This window comes from Schistocerca serialis, chromosome 5 (assembly GCF_023864345.2).
Source record: "Schistocerca serialis cubense isolate TAMUIC-IGC-003099 chromosome 5, iqSchSeri2.2, whole genome shotgun sequence".
In the NCBI taxonomy this organism is placed as follows: Eukaryota; Metazoa; Arthropoda; class Insecta; order Orthoptera; family Acrididae; genus Schistocerca; species Schistocerca serialis.
This window is the reverse complement of record NC_064642.1, coordinates 141,718,723-141,739,013: the sequence shown is the minus strand read 5'-3', so window position 1 is coordinate 141,739,013 and position 20,291 is coordinate 141,718,723. Positions and strand designations below refer to the sequence as shown.

At 43.3% G+C, this 20,291-nt stretch overlaps 1 protein-coding gene across 2 annotated transcripts in view; it reads left to right on the top strand.

Annotated features, from left to right (window-relative positions):
• Positions 1-20,291, top strand: part of LOC126481506 (b(0,+)-type amino acid transporter 1-like) — a 438,794-nt gene that overhangs the window by 317,063 nt on the left and 101,440 nt on the right. For both annotated transcript variants that reach the window (XM_050105301.1, XM_050105302.1), the window contains 2 exons: positions 6,610-6,735; positions 15,550-15,649. In XM_050105301.1, the coding sequence (XP_049961258.1) occupies positions 6,610-6,735; positions 15,550-15,649 (226 nt within the window). The remainder of the gene's footprint in view (positions 1-6,609; positions 6,736-15,549; positions 15,650-20,291) is intronic.

Genomic DNA, 20,291 nt, shown 5'->3' with positions numbered 1-20,291 from the left:
TCGGTACCGCCTACGCACCTTTGTTGAGCCCTACAAATATACCTGACACGAACTTCGCCACCAATTAAGTCTCGCTGCTGCTCTAGCTCCTGAAGGTAGGAGAACCCCACCAATAGGGTGTCGAAGGAGTTGCCGAGCCCTCAGGCACTAGATCAGTCACAAGGCTGAATTGGTGTCGAATTTTCTGCCAGATATATTTGTAATGTGCTCAGCAAATTTGCTTGGGTTGTCGTCTAAGGTCTCGTTGAACTTGGAAAGGGGGGAGGGGGCTGGGGGACCCTTTGCCGTTTCATTCACGCACATTTCATTGGGTGATTTTAAACGGTCACCAGTGATGCCAACCCATACTCGAGAGCAAACACTGGGGTGACACTGCTCTACAAAGACGTGCGATCACGCTCGACGGGGATGGAGCCACACATTACCCTTAGAGAAGGGTTGAAACGTCCGTTGGTGTCAACAGTGTCACGGACATCTTCCTGTTGCACATCGCACTGCGGATGTCGTTTTAGACCACGAAATGGGTGGAATTCAACGCCCCAGGGGTGGTTTAATTGACGCTCTTAACGGCACACCGTTAGGCCTTTTCGAGTCAGTACTGAGCAGCGGTGTGTCTGAAATGTTTTCTCGGTCACAAACAAGAAAACAGAACTATTTCAACGCTGGGCGTCGCGGTTCTGCCCTCCATCGCAGAGACGTCAAAAGAAGGGGTGAAATGGCGGTAAGAGGGGCTTTCATGAACTTCTCATCATGTGACACGTCCGCGGTGGCGTTGGATAGAATTTTTATGAAATTTGGTGCCAATGTGACATTAATCCACATTACACAACACCTGAACTTCTGAACTGTGGCCTTTTTCTGCATGTGTCGACACATTGCTGTTCGAAATATCACCGAGCCTAAGAGTGACGTCATAGGGCGCAACGCCTTTGCATCGTTAAAGAGGAAGATTGTATATATGTATCGTAATGGAAAATAATTACGGGCCTCGAAAAAGTGATCCTTTAATTCTGTTGCGCGGTGTATTTATCGACTATCGACTATCAGCAGACTGAGCCCCACATTCTTTCAGCAGTTACTTCAGTGCACACAACATGCTGTTAAGAAGAAAGATTTCCTACAACAGTGAAGAGTTCTTCAAATGGTTCAAATGGCTCTAAGCACTATGGGACTTAACATCTGAGGTCATCAGTCCCCTAGACTTAGAACTACTTAAACCTAACTAACCTAAGGACATCACACACATCCATGCCCGATGCAGGATTCGTACCTGCGACCGTTGCAGCAGCGCAGTTCCGGACTGAAGCGCCTAGAACCTCTCGGCCACAACGACCGGCTTGAAGAGTTCTGCTCATGTTTGTGTTCAGTTCTGAGTGTCAGCCAACACACTTTACAAATTTCGCAGGGCATGTCATACAACAGTTCGGATCTCATTCTGTACATTATCAGATGTAATGTAATCAAAAGTAACGTCACTGGCTGGCTCTTTTTGCTATTCGTAGATTAGGAAAATGCTTTGTGTATGATCACATTTTACAAGCAGAGCTGCGTCATTGTCTTCTTACGGGGTGACAATTATTGAACTGCCGCGCGGAAGCCGCGCTGTCAAGGGGGCCTTGTCACGGTCCGTGCGGCTTCCCCCGTCGGAGGTTCGAGTCCTCCCTCTGGCATGGGTGTGTGTTTTGTCCATAGCGTAAGTTAAAGTAAGATTAAGTAGTGTGTAGGCTTAGGGACCGATGACCTCAGCAGTTTGGTCCCATAAGACGTTACCACAAATTTCCAATTATTGAACTATACAAAATATAGGTTTGCGTTAGGGCGTTCTAACTGGACAATTGGCCGCGGGACATTATGGGAATTAACATGAGCATGCGCGCGCCCGCCTTGTTGTTGTCGGCCATTTGCACGTGAAAATGTCGTGGTACTGCGTGCCTGAGCGCACAACGCTTGTGAAGGCCTACTGTGCGAGCAGTAAAAGCCTAACTGCGGCTCAAAAGAAGTTTGCCAAGATAAGCGGTCCGAGTGTGATAACAATCAAGAATTTGATTCGCAACTTTGAGAGAACGGGTAGTGTTCGTGATGACGATGTTGGCAATCTCAGTTATCCAAAAAGGGTGAAAATGCCTGAAAACATCGATAAGAGAAGCGCTGTATTTCAAACCAGTCCCAGGAAATCGATTAGACGAACTGTACAGCAGGTGGGAATCAACTGTGGGGCACTTCGACAAATTATTGTTGAAGACCTGCATCTCTTCCCATACAAAATTCAAACCCATCAGCCATTAAGCCCCAGGGCCATGGAACAGCGGTTGTTTCGCCAACACTATTGTTCACAGAATTGACGAACAGGACTTTGATGCGAATATGGTTTGGCTTAGCGACGATGCCCACTTTCATTTGGATGGGTTCGTCAAAAAGCAAAATTGGCGCGTTTGGGGGACTGAGAATCCACCCTCAACAGGCGATTGTGTGGTATGCAGTGCCCAGTCACGGAATAATCGGTGTGATATTCCTTAATGTCACGGTGACTACCGAATGGTATGTGAAGGTTTTGGAAAATTATTTCTTCCCCATTATCCAAAGTGGTCCTGATTTCGACAATATGTGGTTCACGCAAGACGGACCTCGACCCCACTGAAGCAGGAGAGCGTTTGATGTCCTGGAGGAGCACTTTGGGGACGGCTTTCTGTCTCTGGGGTACCCAGAGGCCACTGGCATGGGCCTCGATTGGCTGCATATTCTACGGACCTGCACAGATGCGACTCCTATTTGTGGCTTTTATTTTATGTCTTCAATTGATATCCTTTTTGTGGGGCTGAAGTAAAGACAAGGTGTACGGCAATAGCCCCAAAACCATTGCTGAGCTGAAAACAGCCATTCAGGAGGTCATCGACCGCATCGATGTTTCACTATTCGTCTCCGCCGCCATATCACCACCAAGGACGGCAGGCATATCGAACGTGTCGTAACTTAAATCCGAATATCTGTACTAACGTTTGCGTGTTGAGTAAAGTGTGTGCACTCCATAGTTGGTAACTATTTTTTTATTTATATAGTTCATTAATTGTCACCCGTATGACCTTCCCTCTACTTTGCGTGTAGTGCTAATGGTACCACTCTTAAGAAAAATGTTTTAAGTCTATAACAGTCAAAAGAATAAAGTGTTAGCTACTCATAAACAAAATAATCATACCATCGAACGAGCTTTTCAGTTTGTAGCAGGCTTAGGACAGAAAAACACGAAAGGTACTCAAGAGAACTTTCTTTTCTCAATTTACGATGAATGAGCTACAGTCACTGTACCTGAAAGTTGTGAACTTTTAAGTTTCCTCGATGCGTTTGATTAATAGAACACTATTAATTTAAATATTATTCATAACTAAGTTTTAGTCTCTGACAGTAATCACAGAAATGGAAACTACGCTCATTGGCTTCAAATTTTGGTATTCCGGCCTTTTGTAAACTCGTCGTACTGTGTCCTTGAAGAATGGGGTGTGCCGCTTAGACGAAAGGTGACAGAGGTCCTCCCAAGAAACAGTTGGGATATGGAGACTTATTTCTGCTAATGTTGTTGTAACTTAGAGTTCACAGCATGCATCATTTGGCAACTCTGTAATAGTCATCTTGCTTCCTGGAATGGCGCAGAGTTACCCTGCTAAATTCGTATTATGATATCAATTAAATTATTCTGAATGTTACTTAAGATGTGACATCAAGTTAGTAATTTGAAGTCCACGAACATCGTTGAATGCAGAAGCTACAGCTCATGTCATCTTTGGCTTTGAGTTGTCTATCTCGGCTGTCATTACGGCAATGAGAGGGGGCCGAAAGAAGCAGTGGCTCACTAGCTCCTGGATAATGAGGTCGCTCTGTGAAGACCATATTAGCTGTTGGTTGCACACTTGCTGGAGACCTAGTATACTTGGTCAGCTTTTTACTACCTCTCTGACCGAGATTCAAGTAACCAGATGAAAAATCACTAAGGACATTTTAAGAAAATTTATGGACCCATTGTGTTGCAACGAATTCGATCAGTACTCGTTAAACCTCAAGGGGATATACTTACGAAAATACTTACTAATATCTGCAATTTTTTCTTTCTGCCGACATATCCTGTGAATGTAGAATTTTATTGATTAATGTGTGACTGAATAATTTATTAACTGGTTTTCTTAATGCATCTCACAATCAAATTTTCCTTACTTTCTTGGTAGACCTAAATGCTACTTGCGTATAACACAAGACTGCACGTACATTCAGACCATTTCGAAGACTACAGTGCGTAATATTTTACTAATTTTTGAAGTTTTGGGCAGTATGTGTTACAGACCTTCAAAGTTAACTTTATCACGATTATTTTCAAATCATTTGTACTGGGTGGTTATAACTAAAGTGCAGCTAATCACAAAGGTCTAGTGTGGGCTGTAAATATCGTATGGGGCAAAACGTGGTAGATATGCTAATGCGTTAATGCTTTACGCTGAGAAAAAGTTCTAGTTTGGTCATCAGGCGCATATCTGGCGCTGTGAAGGCGAGAAAGACGCATTGAAATATTTCCATATTTAATGAATTAGGAACGGGACGTAGGCAGCAAACGTCAAACAAGCGAGAAAGGTTCAAAAATGGTTCAAATGGTTCAAATGGCTCTGAGCACTATGAGACTTAACATCTGAGGTCATCAGTCCCCTAGAACTGAGAACTACTTAAACCTAAGGACATCACATACATCCGTGCCCGAGCCAGGATTCGAACCTGCGACCGTAGCGGTCTCGCGGTTCCAGACTGTAGCGCCTAGAACAGCTCGGCCACCCCGGCCGGCAAGCGAGAAAGGCATAATGCTGATTTTATCGTTATATGCGGATTACACAATTTGTTCAATATGTGCACCAGAGATGTCGATGAGATGATGTACGGCGTCAGCTTGGCACTTGGTTGCCAAAACTGGAACTAATTTTTTTTCCATAGTAAATCGGTTTCGCATTAATATGTTGCATATCTACCATGTTTCACCGCCATACGATAATTACAGTTCACACCGCACCCTCACGAGTAAATGAACTTTGATTATAACCGTCCAACACTGTCACAGTGACACTGGACTCGCATTCGGGAGGACGACGGTTCAATCCCGTCTCCGGCCATCCTGATTTAAGTTTTCCTTGATTTCCCTAAATCGCTTCATGCAAATGCTGGGATGGTTCCTTTGAAAGGGCACGGCCGATTTCTTTCCCCATCCTTCCCTCATCCGAGCTTGCGCTCCGTCTCTAATGACCTCGTTGTCGACGGGACGTTAAACACTAATCTCCTCCTCCTACTGTCACAGTGAATATTTTTGTAATGGCTTTTCGTTGGTTCATTGAACAAATACAGAGAAATTAATCAACTGCTATATGTTTTCTCAAATAATCTTAAATAGTCTGCAACACACAGTTTCTAGATTCCATGCATACATGAAACCAATGGTTTTGTGTCAGAAATCGTTAAGCCGAGTCTGTAACGCATTTTCGCCCTGAAAGGTAGTTTGATAAGAAGCGAAGAAACGGTAGACATGTGAGATCAGGTGACACGGTGAAGGATGACCACCTAACCAAGCTCCTAGATAGCTTCTTTTTTTCAAAAACTGCGCTGCAGCAGCGCTGCCACCAGCACCACAATTTGCCTTCGTCGTCATAATTTTCACGCTGCGATCGCAAGTCGTCTCAGTCGTTGGCAAATCCCTGGCAAACATTTTGTAATACATAACTTGCTCTTTGTTCTATCCGGTACATAACATTGTGTGAATACAGGTTGGCCTTTGCTTGAAATGCTTTTTGTTAGAGCACGGCCGTTGATTTTGGTTTACGAAGTTAACATTAAGGCTCCATTTACCTTCAACAGAGACGATATTGAATAGAAATGATGTATGAGGAAACTGGTGACGTTCGAACAAGCATAAATAGGCACCTCTTTGATTTTTTTTTCCTGTATCGAATTAGAGCTTGTAGCACATCTACACTCCACTATTGAACCTTGCACATTGAATGGAAATGTCGCATCAAAGTTAAATATTCGCATTTAATCACAGTCAACATTTAGGATGCTATCATGAATCAAACCTTTTAAACGTTTTCGTCGAGGTCTATAGATATACCTGAACATGGAGAAACAGTCATGTCAAAACGATCCGTCTTGAAATTACAGAACCATTATCTACCGAGATTTCTGCGATTATACTCGCCCTATACATGGCAAATGTTTCGAGCCGCCTTCACCGTTCTATTAAACGCAAAGTGAAAAATGTCACAAATACTACAAAATGGGAGGTCAAGTGGACAAAGTGTAATTCTTAAACATCATTAATAACCTCGAAATAGGCACGATAAAATATATCCACGATGCCTAACGGGCTTACAAGTGGTTGGTTCACTTTACATCGCCGTCAGTGTAATTATCTTTGCAGTTGTAAAACAGTTTCATGAATGTATTGTAGAAAAGTACAAATGGTGAGACAGAAAGAAACGAGGGACTGTACTAGTCTAAAAAAGTCTACAAAGACGAATGTCTTCGCTAGACGGAACTGATTATTAGTTAAATGATGGTTGTGGTGTGACGTGCGTTCCTCTGCTACAGGACTGATCACATATGTGAACGTGTGGAGCGTGAAGCTGTACGTGCGTGTGCAGAACATCTTCACTGTTGCCAAGCTCGTCGCGTGCTGCGTTGTCGTCTTGGGAGGCCTCTACGAGCTTTGCATCGGTAAGTATCAGATGTCCTTGCACCAAAACCGCTTTTTGTAGTTTATTTATTTCAACAAAACGGCTGCTGTGACTGTAGAGGAAAACTGAAAGAAAGCTTTCACTTGCTTTTGTGTTCCTACATCATACAGTTCAAACACTGCGTCTGGCCACATTTAAAGGATACGACACTAAAGGAAAAAAATTTTAGACAGTAATTTCTCTAACTTGTAAGTGGCCTCAAGCAAAATCCAATACTGTGACTGTTAGTGCGGATGATCATAGACATCTCAGAAGTCTTTAAGATACTGTCCACTTTACTTCCGCAATTTATTGAAAACGATCAAGCGATGTAGCTGGTAAAGCAAACGGCATCAAGTGTCTTCCCTCCATGCAAAACTGACACACACTGCACACTACATGATACATGTGTGGCTGCAAAAACTCCTTCCTTTACTCGTCCAGTAATATCAGTTGTGTTGCCATCTAACAGTATTGACATGTATCACCACAGACATTGGTATCCAGTAGAAAAATTATCTTCACCGGCACTACTGATGTATCTCCATAGACATAAAATAAATAAACATGTACAATAAACTAAATTTTAGAACGTAATTATATGTGTCTGGTGCCTGTTCTTTCACGCGTATCTGAAAGAACAGACACCATTTGTATGATACAGCAGCCGCATATACAGACTGAAAGAGGAGTTTCCAGACCTCAGTTTGTGTTTGGGCATTGCATTAAATGCAACGGCGACATGTGAAGATTTGTACTAGACCGGGACTCAGACGCGGATGCTCTAAAACGGTTGCCTTAACCAACTCAGCCATTCGAGCACACCTCCTGTCCATCACAGATATAAATATGTACATATACACACCTTGAGGGCGAAGTTACATCTTCTGTGTGAATGTTCTCACTCATCCGAACGCTTGCGGGACTCGGCTGAGTAGCTGTGAGCAGATAGAGGATAAGAGACGGAGGAAACTATATCTGCTGTGTGCGACGTGTGAGAATTTGGATTGGATCGATGGCGTTATCGGATGGCCGAGATGGTTACGGCAACTGTTCCAGAGAAATGGAGTATCGGGCTTCGAGCCACAGTCTGGCACAGATTTTCACTTGTCACCATTGCATTTAATGCAGTGCTCTTATACAGATGAGATCTGAAAATTTCTCTTTAAGTTACAGTGGCAGCTGCCACAGACTAATTTCTACTAACGAAGATCGAGACATTATAGAGAATATTGGGTAGTGAGAGAAGTGTGTGTATGAGTACTATCCTGTTGGAAGAATGCATTTCCTCGACACAGTAGGAACAAAGGGAAAGTCTTGGTTGATGTTTAAGATGTATCCTGCACAGTTCATAGTTCTCCCGACAAACACCAGAGATTTAGTCGTCATATTCTGTGCCAGCAATGCGATGACCACCTCAGTTGGCCCTTTATAGTGCCTAGCAAACTCCTGCAGCTACTGCTTTCCTGATAACTGTTGCTTCCGCAAACTTGCATCAATTACGTCGAAGCAGAATGTGCATTACTCCAGTGTGTCCACCCCCCCCCCCCCCCCCCTTCCTGTCTTCTGGCTGGTTTAATTGATACAGCCCAAAACGATTTCATCTCCTGTGCCAACCTCTTCATCACAGAGTAACACCTGAATAACAGTTACACCCAACATTCTCAGTTATTTGTTATATGTATTCTAGTTTCTCTCTCTCTCTCTCTCTCTCTCTCTCTCTCTCTTTCACCCCCCCCCTCTCTCTCTCTCTTTCACCCCCCCCCTCTCTCTCTCTCTTTCACCCCCCCCTCTCTCTCTCTCTCTCTTTCTCTCTCTCTTTCCCCCGCCCCCCTCTCTTTCTCTCTCTCTCACTCTCTCTCTCTCTCTCTCTCTCTCTCTCTCTCTCTCTCTCTCTCTCTCTCTCTCTCTCTCTCTCTCTCCCCACCACATACACGTTTTTTCCATTACAGCTCCCTCTAGTGCCTTGAAAATTATACCCTGTTTTTTTAACATATCTCCCACATCCTGCCCCTTCCTTTAGTTTTCAAATGGTTCAAATGGCTCTGAGCACTATGGGATTTAACATCTATGGTCATCAGTTCCCTAGAAGTTAAAACTATTTAAACCTAACTAACCTAAGGACATCACACAACACCCAGTCATCACGAGGCAGAGAAAATCCCTGACCCCGCCGGGAATCGAACCCGGGAACCCAGGCGTGGGAAGCGAGAACGCTACCGCACGACCTCGAGCTGCGGACCTTTAGTTTTCCACATGTTCCTTTCCTCAACAGTTCTGTGGAAGACCTCATTCCTTATCTTCTTCTATCGCTCGTGCCTTTGTCCCACATCGGGTTATTAACTGATTTCACACAGTTAAAGGGGTGGTCGGATGCCCTTCCTGTCCGGTTACCCCGTAGGACGGAATGCGTGTACACCCATCCGTCTGCGTTTAGTGTTTTCTGAGTTAAAGTGAGCGGAAGTTTTCTAAATGTTTGCGAATGTTGTAACTGAGGCAAGATGTGGGAAACCGTCTGAAAACCACATCCACGCTGGCCAGCTCGCACACTCGTCATTATGCCTGGTGGATTCGATTCCAGACCAGCGCACCTCCCCGTCCCGGAAGTGACGCTTTAACTCTCACACCTATCCCGGCCTGTGTTTCCCATCTTATCAATTAAACAACATTTCAACATCTAACCATAGCATCCAACTTTAACGCTTCGACTCTCTTGTTTTCTGGTTTCGCCACAGCTGACAACTACATGCTGTACAATGCTGTGGTCCATGTACATTCTCAGTCCATTCATCTTCCATCATCATTTGGTAACACCACATCTCCAAAGCTTCGATTGACTGCTTTTCACATGATTTCCTTAGTTAAAGTGACCTTCTGTTAATTTCTGTAGTGATGTTAACCTATAAGCCATCTTACAAGGTATGTGTAGGATATTTCTCGCATCGCTTTCCGCCTTCCCTGTTCCGTTAATGAATGGTGCATAGCAGAAACGTCTGTCACCAATCCTCGCCCTAATTTCTATGATTTTTCAGTCACGGCCACTTTATAAGCTGTGTTTATAGGGAATACGTCGCTCGACACATCATGGATTGTAAAGAGTAAGCCTCTCAATGTCGAACAACTCCTGCCTTAAAGTGTTTGCCACAGGATTTCTGTGAGGATCTCTGTGATACTCTCGCAGTTACTAAATGAATCAGTGACGGAGAGCACTGCTCTCCGCTCCTTGGCTGATGTTCTCTATCCCGTCTGTTGATCCAACCCAATAAAAGATCCCAGAGCAACAATTGCTATAAAGCTGTTATCGGATTTCAGTACTTTGAGTTGTCATGGTAGCCAGAAGAATTACTGCTGCTTTTCAGTGACCTAATGGTGTTGTAGATCTGTTGACCAGCTGAGTTGGTAAAACTAGTGCATAATGATAGTTACTATTAAAATCAGTCTTGATCACAAATTTATAAATTTCTTTATTCTGGTAACCGGTTTCGACCACGCCTGTGGTTATCTTCAGACCAGAATGCTGTATGAGCAGGAGCCTCCTTCTGGTGGTAAATCACTGTGTGCTCGAAACCGGGTACCAGAATAAAGAAATTTATAAATTTGTGATCAAGACTGATTTTAATAGTAACTATTAGTAATAACACTGATCACTGTCTGCTCCCAAGATGTATTCAAAAGTAATTAGTGTATGATGGCCTAATGACTCCATCTAATGCAACGATCGTGATAAACAGACGGAGATTTGATTTTGTGAAAACACAACATGCCGTTTTGTAACTGAATACAGTAAATTTGTGCACAGTCTGGTGGTAAGAAACTGCACGCAATAAATGAGTAATGCAAAAATTTTCCACACTTTTAAACCACGCCTTTGCAGTGGTGTGGAATACCATTGGTTCATTAGGACAGACAGAGGGAGCACTTGAGTATATTGTACACAATACTGCACAATTATTTAGATAGATAAAATGTGCGACATGCTGACCAAGGAAGGAGTACGTCCAACAAATTATCAAAAAACGGTATATTTAGCGAACTGAAGACAATGGCATGTGATAGCACGTCCTGAAAAAATACAGTACAAGGTGGTTATAATTAAACTTTCCTACTGGAGCCAATGTAAACAGAAATATATTTCCTGTTTGGATACCCAGCTTTGTAGGAATGATGTTCAGGCTACGCGCTGCAGGATTTGCATTGTTAATAGTGATAGCCGACTTGCCGTTAGGTGCCGGTGCTGGTGTGGCGACGTAGGGATGAAACATTAACATCAGTGTGCATTACAGTTGCACGCAGTCAACATGGGTGTGAACAAGGTTAGCAAGGCTTTAGTTGAAAAGCTGTTTCATGAAAACAGCAATAGTTCTGCTGCTCTTCGCGAATATCGATGCATTAAAGGAATACGGAGAGGTCCTCTTAGCCGGCCGGGGTGGCCGAGTGGTTCTAGGCGCTACAGTCTGGAACCGTGCGACCGCTACGGTCGCAGGTTCGAATCCTGCCTCGGGCATCGATGTGTGTGATGTCTTAGGTTAGTTAGGTTGAAGTAGTTCTAAGTTCTAGGGGACTGATGACCTTAGAAGTTAAGTCCCATAGTGCTCAGAGCCATTTGAACCATTTTTAGAGGTCGTCTTACCGCACCAGGGTTGATGAAAATGCTTCGGAATTGGCGATTTGGGAATTCCTTCAGGGAGAAACCGACGGCCAGTTGCGTCACACATTATACAAAAAGCTGCTGTCTGCATGACTGAGAATGCTGGACGTAATTAGCGTTCTTCAAGCAGAGCACAAGTTTTGTCACGACAGCTGAACCCTGAACATTCCATGATCCACTGTTCGAAAAGTGTTGCGAACAACCTCCATCCAGTACTGTTCCAGACTGCCGTGGATGCAAGTGGTCGTCAAATTGAGCAAAGTTTGTAGTCTGGAACGTAAACGTTGGTACTCAGTTAACAAATGTTGCCCTCTCGTGTGGAAACGAAAGTACGAGGGTCGTCCACAAAGTAAGTTCCGTTTGCTTATATAAAACAAACGTGGACAGATAGAGGAAAAATATTTATTGTACAAAAATCTAAAACTGTTAAACTCCTTTTCTACATAGCTTCCGAAATTTTGTAGGCTCTTGGCATAGCTTAGCACAAGTTTTTGTATGCATCTTCATAGAAGGTTGCCGCCTGTGTGTTCAACCATGTGGTAACATGTTCTGTCAGCTCGTCATCATCGTTGAAGTGTTGACCACCAAGGAGAGATTTTAGATGTAAGAAGAGATGCAATTCGCTAGGAGCGAGGTCCGGGTTGTTGTTGTTGTTGTGGTCTTCAGTCCTGAGACTGGTTTGATGCAGCTCTCCATGCTACTCTATCCTGTGCAAGCTTCTTCATCTCCCAGTACCTACTGCAACCTACATCCTTCTGAATCTGCTTAGTGTATTGATCTCTTGGTCTCCCTCTACGATTTTTACCCTCCACGCTGCCCTCCAATGCTAAATTTGTGATCCCTTGATGCCTCAAAACATGTCCTACCAACCGATCCCTTCTTCTAGTCAAGTTGTGCCACAAACTTCTCTTCTCCCCAATCCTATTCAATACCTCCTCATTAGTTACGTGATCTACCCACCTTATCTTCAGCATTCTTCTGTAGCACCACATTTCGAAAGCTTCTATTCTCTTCTTGTCCAAACTGGTTATCGCCCATGTTTCACTTCCATACATGGCTACACTCCACACAAATACTTTCAGAAACGACTTCCTGACACTTAAATCTATACTCGATGTTAACAAATTTCTCTTCTTCAGAAACAATTTCCTTGCCATTGCCAGTCTACATTTTATATCCTCTCTACTTCGACCATCATCAGTTATTTTACTCCCTAAATAGCAAAACTCCTTTACTACTTTAATTGTCTCATTTCCTAATCTAATCCCCTCAGCATCACCCGATTTAAATTGACTACATTCCATTATCCTCGTTTTGTTTTTGTTGATGTTCATCTTATATCCTCCTTTCAAGACACTGTCCATTCCGTTCAACTGCTCTTCCAAGTCCTTTGCTGTCTCTGACAGAATTACAATGTCATCGGCAAACCTCAAAGTTTTTACTTCTTCTCCATGAATTTTAATACCTGCTCCGAATTTTTCTTTTGTTTCCTTTACTGCTTGCTCAATATACAGATTGAATAACATCGGGGAGAGGCTACAACCCTGTCTCACTCCTTTCCCAACCACTGCTTCCCTTTCATGCCCCTCGACTCATAACTGCCATCTGGTTTCTGTACAAATTGTAAATAGCCTTTCGGTCCCTGTATTTTACCCCTGCCACCTTCAGAATTTGAAAGAGAGTATTCCAGTTAACGTTGTCAAAAGCTTTCTCTAAGTCTACAAATGCTAGAAACTTAGGTTTGCCTTTTCTTAATCTTTCTTCTAAGATAAGTCGTAAGGTTAGTATTGCCTCACGTGGGTTGTACGGAGGATAATCAAACGCGTCCCAGTGAAATTCCTGTATTAGTTGTTTGGTCACATTCGCCGTGTGCGGCTGGGCATTATCGTGGACAAAAATGGCACCTTTCGACAGTAATCCTCGGCACTTGTTCTGTATTGCGCAGCACAATTTCTTAATGGTCTCGCAGTAACCGTGTGCGTTGATTGTTTGGGCTCGTGGTAAGAAATCAATCAGCAAAATGCCTTTTCAGTCCCAAGAAACAGTGCACATGACTTTTCGAGGTGTCAAGATTTGCTTAGGCTTAGCCTTCTGTGGGGGTGAAGTGTGCGTCCGTTCCACTGATTGCCGTTTTGTTTTAGGGGTGTAGTACGATACCCAAGTTTCATCCCCCGTGATAATCTGAGAAAGAAAATCATTGCCTTCTTCTTTGTAGCGTGTCAAAAACTGAAGTGCACTGCCCATCCGTTGTTTTTTGTGTTGTTCAGTAAGAATTTTGGGTACCTGACGTGAGCAAAGTTTTCGAAATTTCAGTTTTTCAGTAACAATTTCATGAATTAGTGATCGTGAGATCTGCGGAACTTCCATAGCAAGGGCACTAAGTGTAAACTTACGGTTGTGCTTAATCTTCTCTTCAGTTGTGTGAACCAGTTCTTCAGTAACCACAGACGGGCATCCACTTCGTTCTTCATCGTGCACTTGATCACGTCCTTCATTGAACAGTCTGACCCATCTTCTAACCATTGAATCACTCATAGCATTTTGTCTATAAACCTCGCAGATTTGCCGATGAATTTCCTTTGGTTTAACTTCCTTTGGTTTAACTTCCTTTGCATTTAGAAAACGAATCACAGATCTGATTTCACACGCGACGGCATTTTCAATTACGGCTGACATTGTAAAGAAGCACTACAAAGCACACGTCGGCAGCGGCGATCTGAAAATGGCGTACATGCTTCTCCTTGAGTCAGGGTAACTGCCGAGCATGCTCGGAACTGCGATCGTAGTGCTGCCGCGGATAGAAATAGAAACGAAACTTACTTTGTGGATGACCCTCATATGTTTCTTTCAATGTTTTATTGGTCATTTCTGTTACGCATGTCCTTAATACACACAGTTTCATCTTCCTACTATCACTCCATTGTCATGGAGGCCCTTTCAAGTATCGAAAGTTTAATTCTAACCAACCTGTATACTAATCCAGGAATTGTTAACCACTGAGGAAGAACCCACCTTCAATGCAGTATAATGAAGTTCGTGTAGCAGGTATACATTGTCTTGTATGTCATAACAAATCTCTGTAGTAGCGATAAGGGGCTGTCAAATGAAAATGGGACACTTGGAGAGAAGTAAGTAAACTGTTCATTATTTCAAAAAAAAATCGCCATAACTGTTAACATATTTATCCCACTATGAGATAAGACGGTCAGTGTCTGCTTGTTGCCAGAGTTGTTTAAACTACTCTGCAAAAGCTCTGCTGGGAAGCACTTACACATCCTCCACACAGTTCCGAGCTCTTCCCATGTGATTTATACGTTTTTGGGAGCTCTGAAGAAACACATTCGTTGCCGTCAGGGTCGGTTTAAGGCAAAAGCAACACATTCTGATGATTATGACACTAGGCTGAGAGGGGCGCCACAGTTATAAGGTTTCTACATACGACTTATCACAAGTACAAGTAGTAGGGGCTGCTTTGGGCACCCAGCTGAGATGGGCACCCAGTGCAAGATTTCTGTACAGTGTGCATCACAATCAGTAGTGAAAACTTCGACACATGACATGTATGAGGGGAAAAGGAAGGGGTAGGAGGAGCGCGAGGGGGCAAATGCGACGCTTGTGTGGAAAAATGTTCTAGAACTGGTCCTGGTGGCCATCAATTTCCTTCGGATGAAGAAGTGCATGCCTGGGTACAATCATGGATTCATAGGCAACTGTAAACATTGTTTCATCAAGACACTGACCGTCTTGTCTCACAGCTAGATAAATGTTATTAACAGTTACAGCGACTACTTTTGAAATGATAAACAGTTTACTTACCTCTTTACCATATACATCACTGGGTGGGAGGGAACCACAGATAATGATTTTTGCTGATGTTGGTTACAAATCATGAAGTCAGTTATTTGCATGTTGCATGAATCATAATTGGTATCTCTCACTATGATATTACAGCACATTGTCTGATCAGAAAGTGTAACATGCAGGCCCCTTACGAGTTTTCGTACGTGTGTGTTTTTCAATGCAGTTTTTAATACAAACATGCACATATGTACACCACAAGCGGATATACACACCCACACAACCGTGTGATAGTAGCCAGAGTAAGCAAAGTCATGTTTTGAAGTCTGTAAGATAAATAGCTAAGTGAATGTTCTCTTTCTATTACAGGCAACACTCGCAATCTGAGCACTGGTTTTGATGGTTCCAGCAACTCTGCACGAGACATCTCCCTTGCTTTCTACAGTGGGCTCTGGGCATTTGATGGATGGTCTGTATCACATAACTATCTTTACATTAATCTATATTATTTTGTGTATTGTCAGTAGGAATGATGCCACTCGTAACAGAACTAAAACTTTTCATCTACATCTACATTTATACTCCGCAAGCCACCCAACGGTGTGTGGCGGAGAGCACTTTACGTGCCACTGTCATTACCTCCCTTTTCTGTTCCAGTCGCGTATGGTTCGCGGGAAGAACGACTGTCTGAAAGCCTCCGTGCGCGCTCGAATCTCTCTAATTTTACATTAGTGATCTCCTCGGGAGATACAAGTAGGGGGAAGCAATATATTCGATACCTCATCCAGAAACGCACCCTCTCGAAACCTGGACAGCAAGCTACACCGCGATGCAGAGCGCCTCTCTTGCAGAGTCTGTCACTTGAGTTTGTTAAACATCTACGTAACGCTATCACGGTTACCAAATAACCCTGTGACGAAACGCGCCGCTCTTCTTTGGATCTTTTCTATCTCTTCCGTCAACCCGATCTAGTATGGATCTCACACTGATGAGCAATACTCAAGTATAGGTCGTACGAGTGTTTTGTAAGCCACCTCCTTTGTTGATGGACTACATTTTCTAAGGACTCTCCCAATGAATCTCAACCTGGTACCCGCCTTACCAACAATTAATTTTATGTGATCATTCCACTTCAAATCGTTCCGCACGCATACTCCCAGATATTTTACAGAAGTAACTGCTACCAGTGTTTGTTCCGCTATCATGTAATCATACAATAAAGGATCATTCTTTCTGTGTATTCGCGATACATTACATTTGTCTATGTTAAGGGTCAGTTGCCACTCCCTGCACCAAGTACCTATCCGCTGCAGATATTCCTGCATTTCGCTAGAGTTTTCTAATGCTGCAACTTCTCTGTATACTACAGCATCATCCGCGAAAAGCCGCATGGAACTTCCGACACTATCTACTAGGTCATTTATATATATTGTGAAAATATATGGTTCCATAACACTCCCCTGTGGCACGCCAGAGATTACTTTAACGTCTCTAGACGTCTCTCCATTGATAACAACATGCTGTGTTCTGTTTGCTAAAAGTTCTTCAATCCAGCCACACAGCTGGTCTGATATTCCGTAGGCTCTTACTTTGTTTATCAGGCGACAGTGCGGAACTGTATCGAACGCCTTCCGGAAGTCAAGGAAAATAGCATCTTCCTGGGAGCCTGTATCTAATATTTTCTGGGTCTCATGAACAAATAAAGCGAGTTGGGTCTCTCACGATCGCTGCTTCCGGAATCCATGTTGATTCCTACAGAGTAGATTCTGGGTTTCCAAAAACGACATGATACTCGAGCAAAAACCATGTTCTAAAATTATACAACAGATCGATGTCAGAGATATAGGTCTATAGTTTCGCGCATCTGCTCGACGACCCTTCTTGAAGACTGGGACTACCTGTGCTCTTTTTCCAATCATTTGGAACCTTCCGCTTCTCTAGAGACTTGCGGTACACGGCTGTTAGAAGGGGGGCAAGTTCTTTCGCATACTCTGTGTAGAATCGAATTGGTATCCCGTCAGGTCCAGTGGTCTTTCCTCTGTTGAGTGATTCCAGTTGCTTTTCTATTCCTCGGACACTTATTTCGATGTCAGCCATTTTTTCGTTTGTGCGAGGATTTAGAGAAGGAACTGCAGTGCGGTCTTCCTCTGTGAAACAGCTTTGGAAAAAGGTGTTTAGTATTTCAGCTTTACGCGTGTCATCCTCTGTTTCAATGCCATCATCATCCCGGAGTGTCTGGATATGCTGTTTCGAGCCACTTACTGATTTAACGAAAGACCAGAACTTCCTAGGATTTTCTGTCAAGCCGGTACATTGAATTTTACTTTAGAATTCACTGAACGCTTCACGCATAGCCCTCCTTACGCTAACTTTGACATCGTTTAGCTTCTGTTTGTCTGAGAGGTTTTGGCTGCGTTTAAACTTGCAGTGAAACTCTCTTTGCTTTCGCAGTAGTTTCCTAACTTTGTTGTTGAACCACGGTGGGTTTTTCCCGTCCCTCACAGTTTTACTCGGCACGTACCTGTCTAAAACGCATTTTACGATTGCCTTGAACTTTTTCCATAAACAGTCAACATTGTCAGTGTCAGAACAGAAATTTTCGTTTTGATCTGTTAGGTAGTCTGAAATCTGCCTTCTATTACTCTTGCTAAACAGATAAACCATCCTCCCTTTTTTTATATTCCTATTAACTTCCATATTCAGGGATGCTGCAACGGCCTTATGATCACTGATTCCCTGTTCTGCACTTATACAGTCGAGAAGTTCGGGTCTGTTTGTTATCAGTAGGTCCAAGATGTTATCTCCATGAGTCGGTTCTCTGTTTAATTGCTTGAGGTAATTTTCGGATAGTGCACTCAGTATAATGTCACTCGATGCTCTATCCCTACCACCCGTCCTAAACATCTGAGTGTCCCAGTCTATATCTGGTAAATTGAAATCTCCACCTAAGACTATAACATGCTGAGAAAATTTATGTGAGATGTATTCAAAATTTTCTCTCTGTTGTTCTGCCACTAATGCTGCTGATTCGGGAGGTCGGTAAAAGGAGCCAATTATTAACCTAGTTCGGTTGTCGAGTGTAACCTCCACCCATAATAGTTCACAGGAACTATCCACTTCTACTTCACTACAGGATAAACTACTACTAACAGCGACAAACACGCCACCACCGGTTGCCTGCACTCTATCCTTTCTAAACACCACCTGTGCCTTTGTAAAAATTTCGGCAGAATTTATTTCTGGCTTCAGCCAGCTTTCTGTACCTATAACGATTTCCGCTTCGGTGCTTTCTGTCAGCGCTTGAAGTTCTGGTACTTTACCAATGCAGCTTCGACAGTTTACAATTACAATACTGATTGATGCTTGGTCCCCGCATGTCCTGACTTTGCCCCGCACCCTTTGAGGCTGTTGCCATTTCTATACTTGCCCAAGGCCATCTAACCTAAAAAACCGCCCAGTCCACGCCACACAAACCCTGCTACCCGTGTAGCTGCTTGCTGCGTGTAGTGGACTCCTGACCTATCTAGCGGAACCCGAAACCCCACCACCCTATGGCGCAAGTTTTTGTGTTTTTCCCATACCTATGCACTGCCGGCATGGTTATTATCAGATTTAGCCTTGTTAATGGTATATAGTTGCCAGATGACCTTTCAGTTGCCATCTGCCACCCCCCCCCCCCCCTCTTCCAGCCTCCCGGGACGGAATTAGTGTACCGTACCCCAGCTGTCTGCTTGTAGCGTTATATCCATGTGAAAGTGTGCAAATGTTTTCTAAATTTTTGAGGGTCATATAACTGATGCAGACATTGGTACCAGACCAGTATGTTTGAAACCACCTAATAATCCAGGTTAGATGGCACACAGACCCTTGTCATTAATGTGCTGGATTGATTTGATCCGAGCTGGTCCACCTGTCCTAATCCGGAAGTGGCGTGCTAACATGCACAGCTATACAGGCTGGTCGCAAATGAATTACAATATTCCCTCGATATAATATATGCAGTAAATTGTAAAATATTAATTACCACTGCAGTGCAGTATTATCTCACCTCTTGTTTTGGGAAACTGTTCAAATTTAGCATGAAATCATACAAATAATCTGATTAATAAAAATAAATACACTTTCTTATAGCGTAAGTCACTGTGTTACTGACACTCTTTCAATACTGTCACGTCACAACCACAATAAATTTCAAATCCAAAAGCAGGATCGTCAGTGAAGTAGAAAACTTACCAGTGAAAGCATTTTTGTGACAAGCACCAGCACACAGACAGAACTGAACTCGTGGAACAAGAGTGCAGCAGCTTATACCGACATCGAATATTCCAGAATGTACTAACATGACAAGCAAAAGAAATTTAGAAAAAGTTGCAATAACAAATACAAATAAAAATAAACAAATAACTTCTGGTAGTTGCATTTGAACTCGATACCCACAGTGTGCCAGCCAGCGACGCTAACATCTGAGCCACATAGCGTGCACCACAGCTCACTCTACTGATCCCTTTCCTGGAGAAACAGTGACCCACTGTTTCAGAAGTTCTCGCTGGAGGTGACTGCAGCACCTTGAATCAAAATCTTGTCAGTGGCCCTCTTGATAGTAGCACTGGTGGAGCCTGGCATTCCGATTGTGTCGTCACACACTATAATGAGCATCAAAGGTTGTACTGCCCACGGAAGCTGTGTGATTGTAGAGTGAGTCTTCAGTTTCCTTGATCTGTGCCTCAGGACTAGTAGGGTGTCATATACAAGACATGGGCACTGTTTCTGCACCATTATCCTCTGGGTGAAGGGTCACAGTCCTTGATTTTGTATCTGACATCTGACAAACAAGGAGAGTGTGAGGTGGTCCAAAACTGTTTTAGTAACTTTACCAATAGTCCCACTTTCTGCAGATGTGTCAAAATCTATACCAAGTCTCCAGGACCATATCTCACTAACTGGTGTTTCTTGCTATAGTGCTCTTGGTCTCTCTCCTTTAATCCAGCTGTCTTGCTTCTTTGGTCCTGGTGATGAGGTGTTTCATGTAGTCATTCTGGGTATCATCCTGGTGAAATGGGAACAGTGTATCCGTCGTCATATAGGCCTCACGAACGTTGATCTGAGAGAAA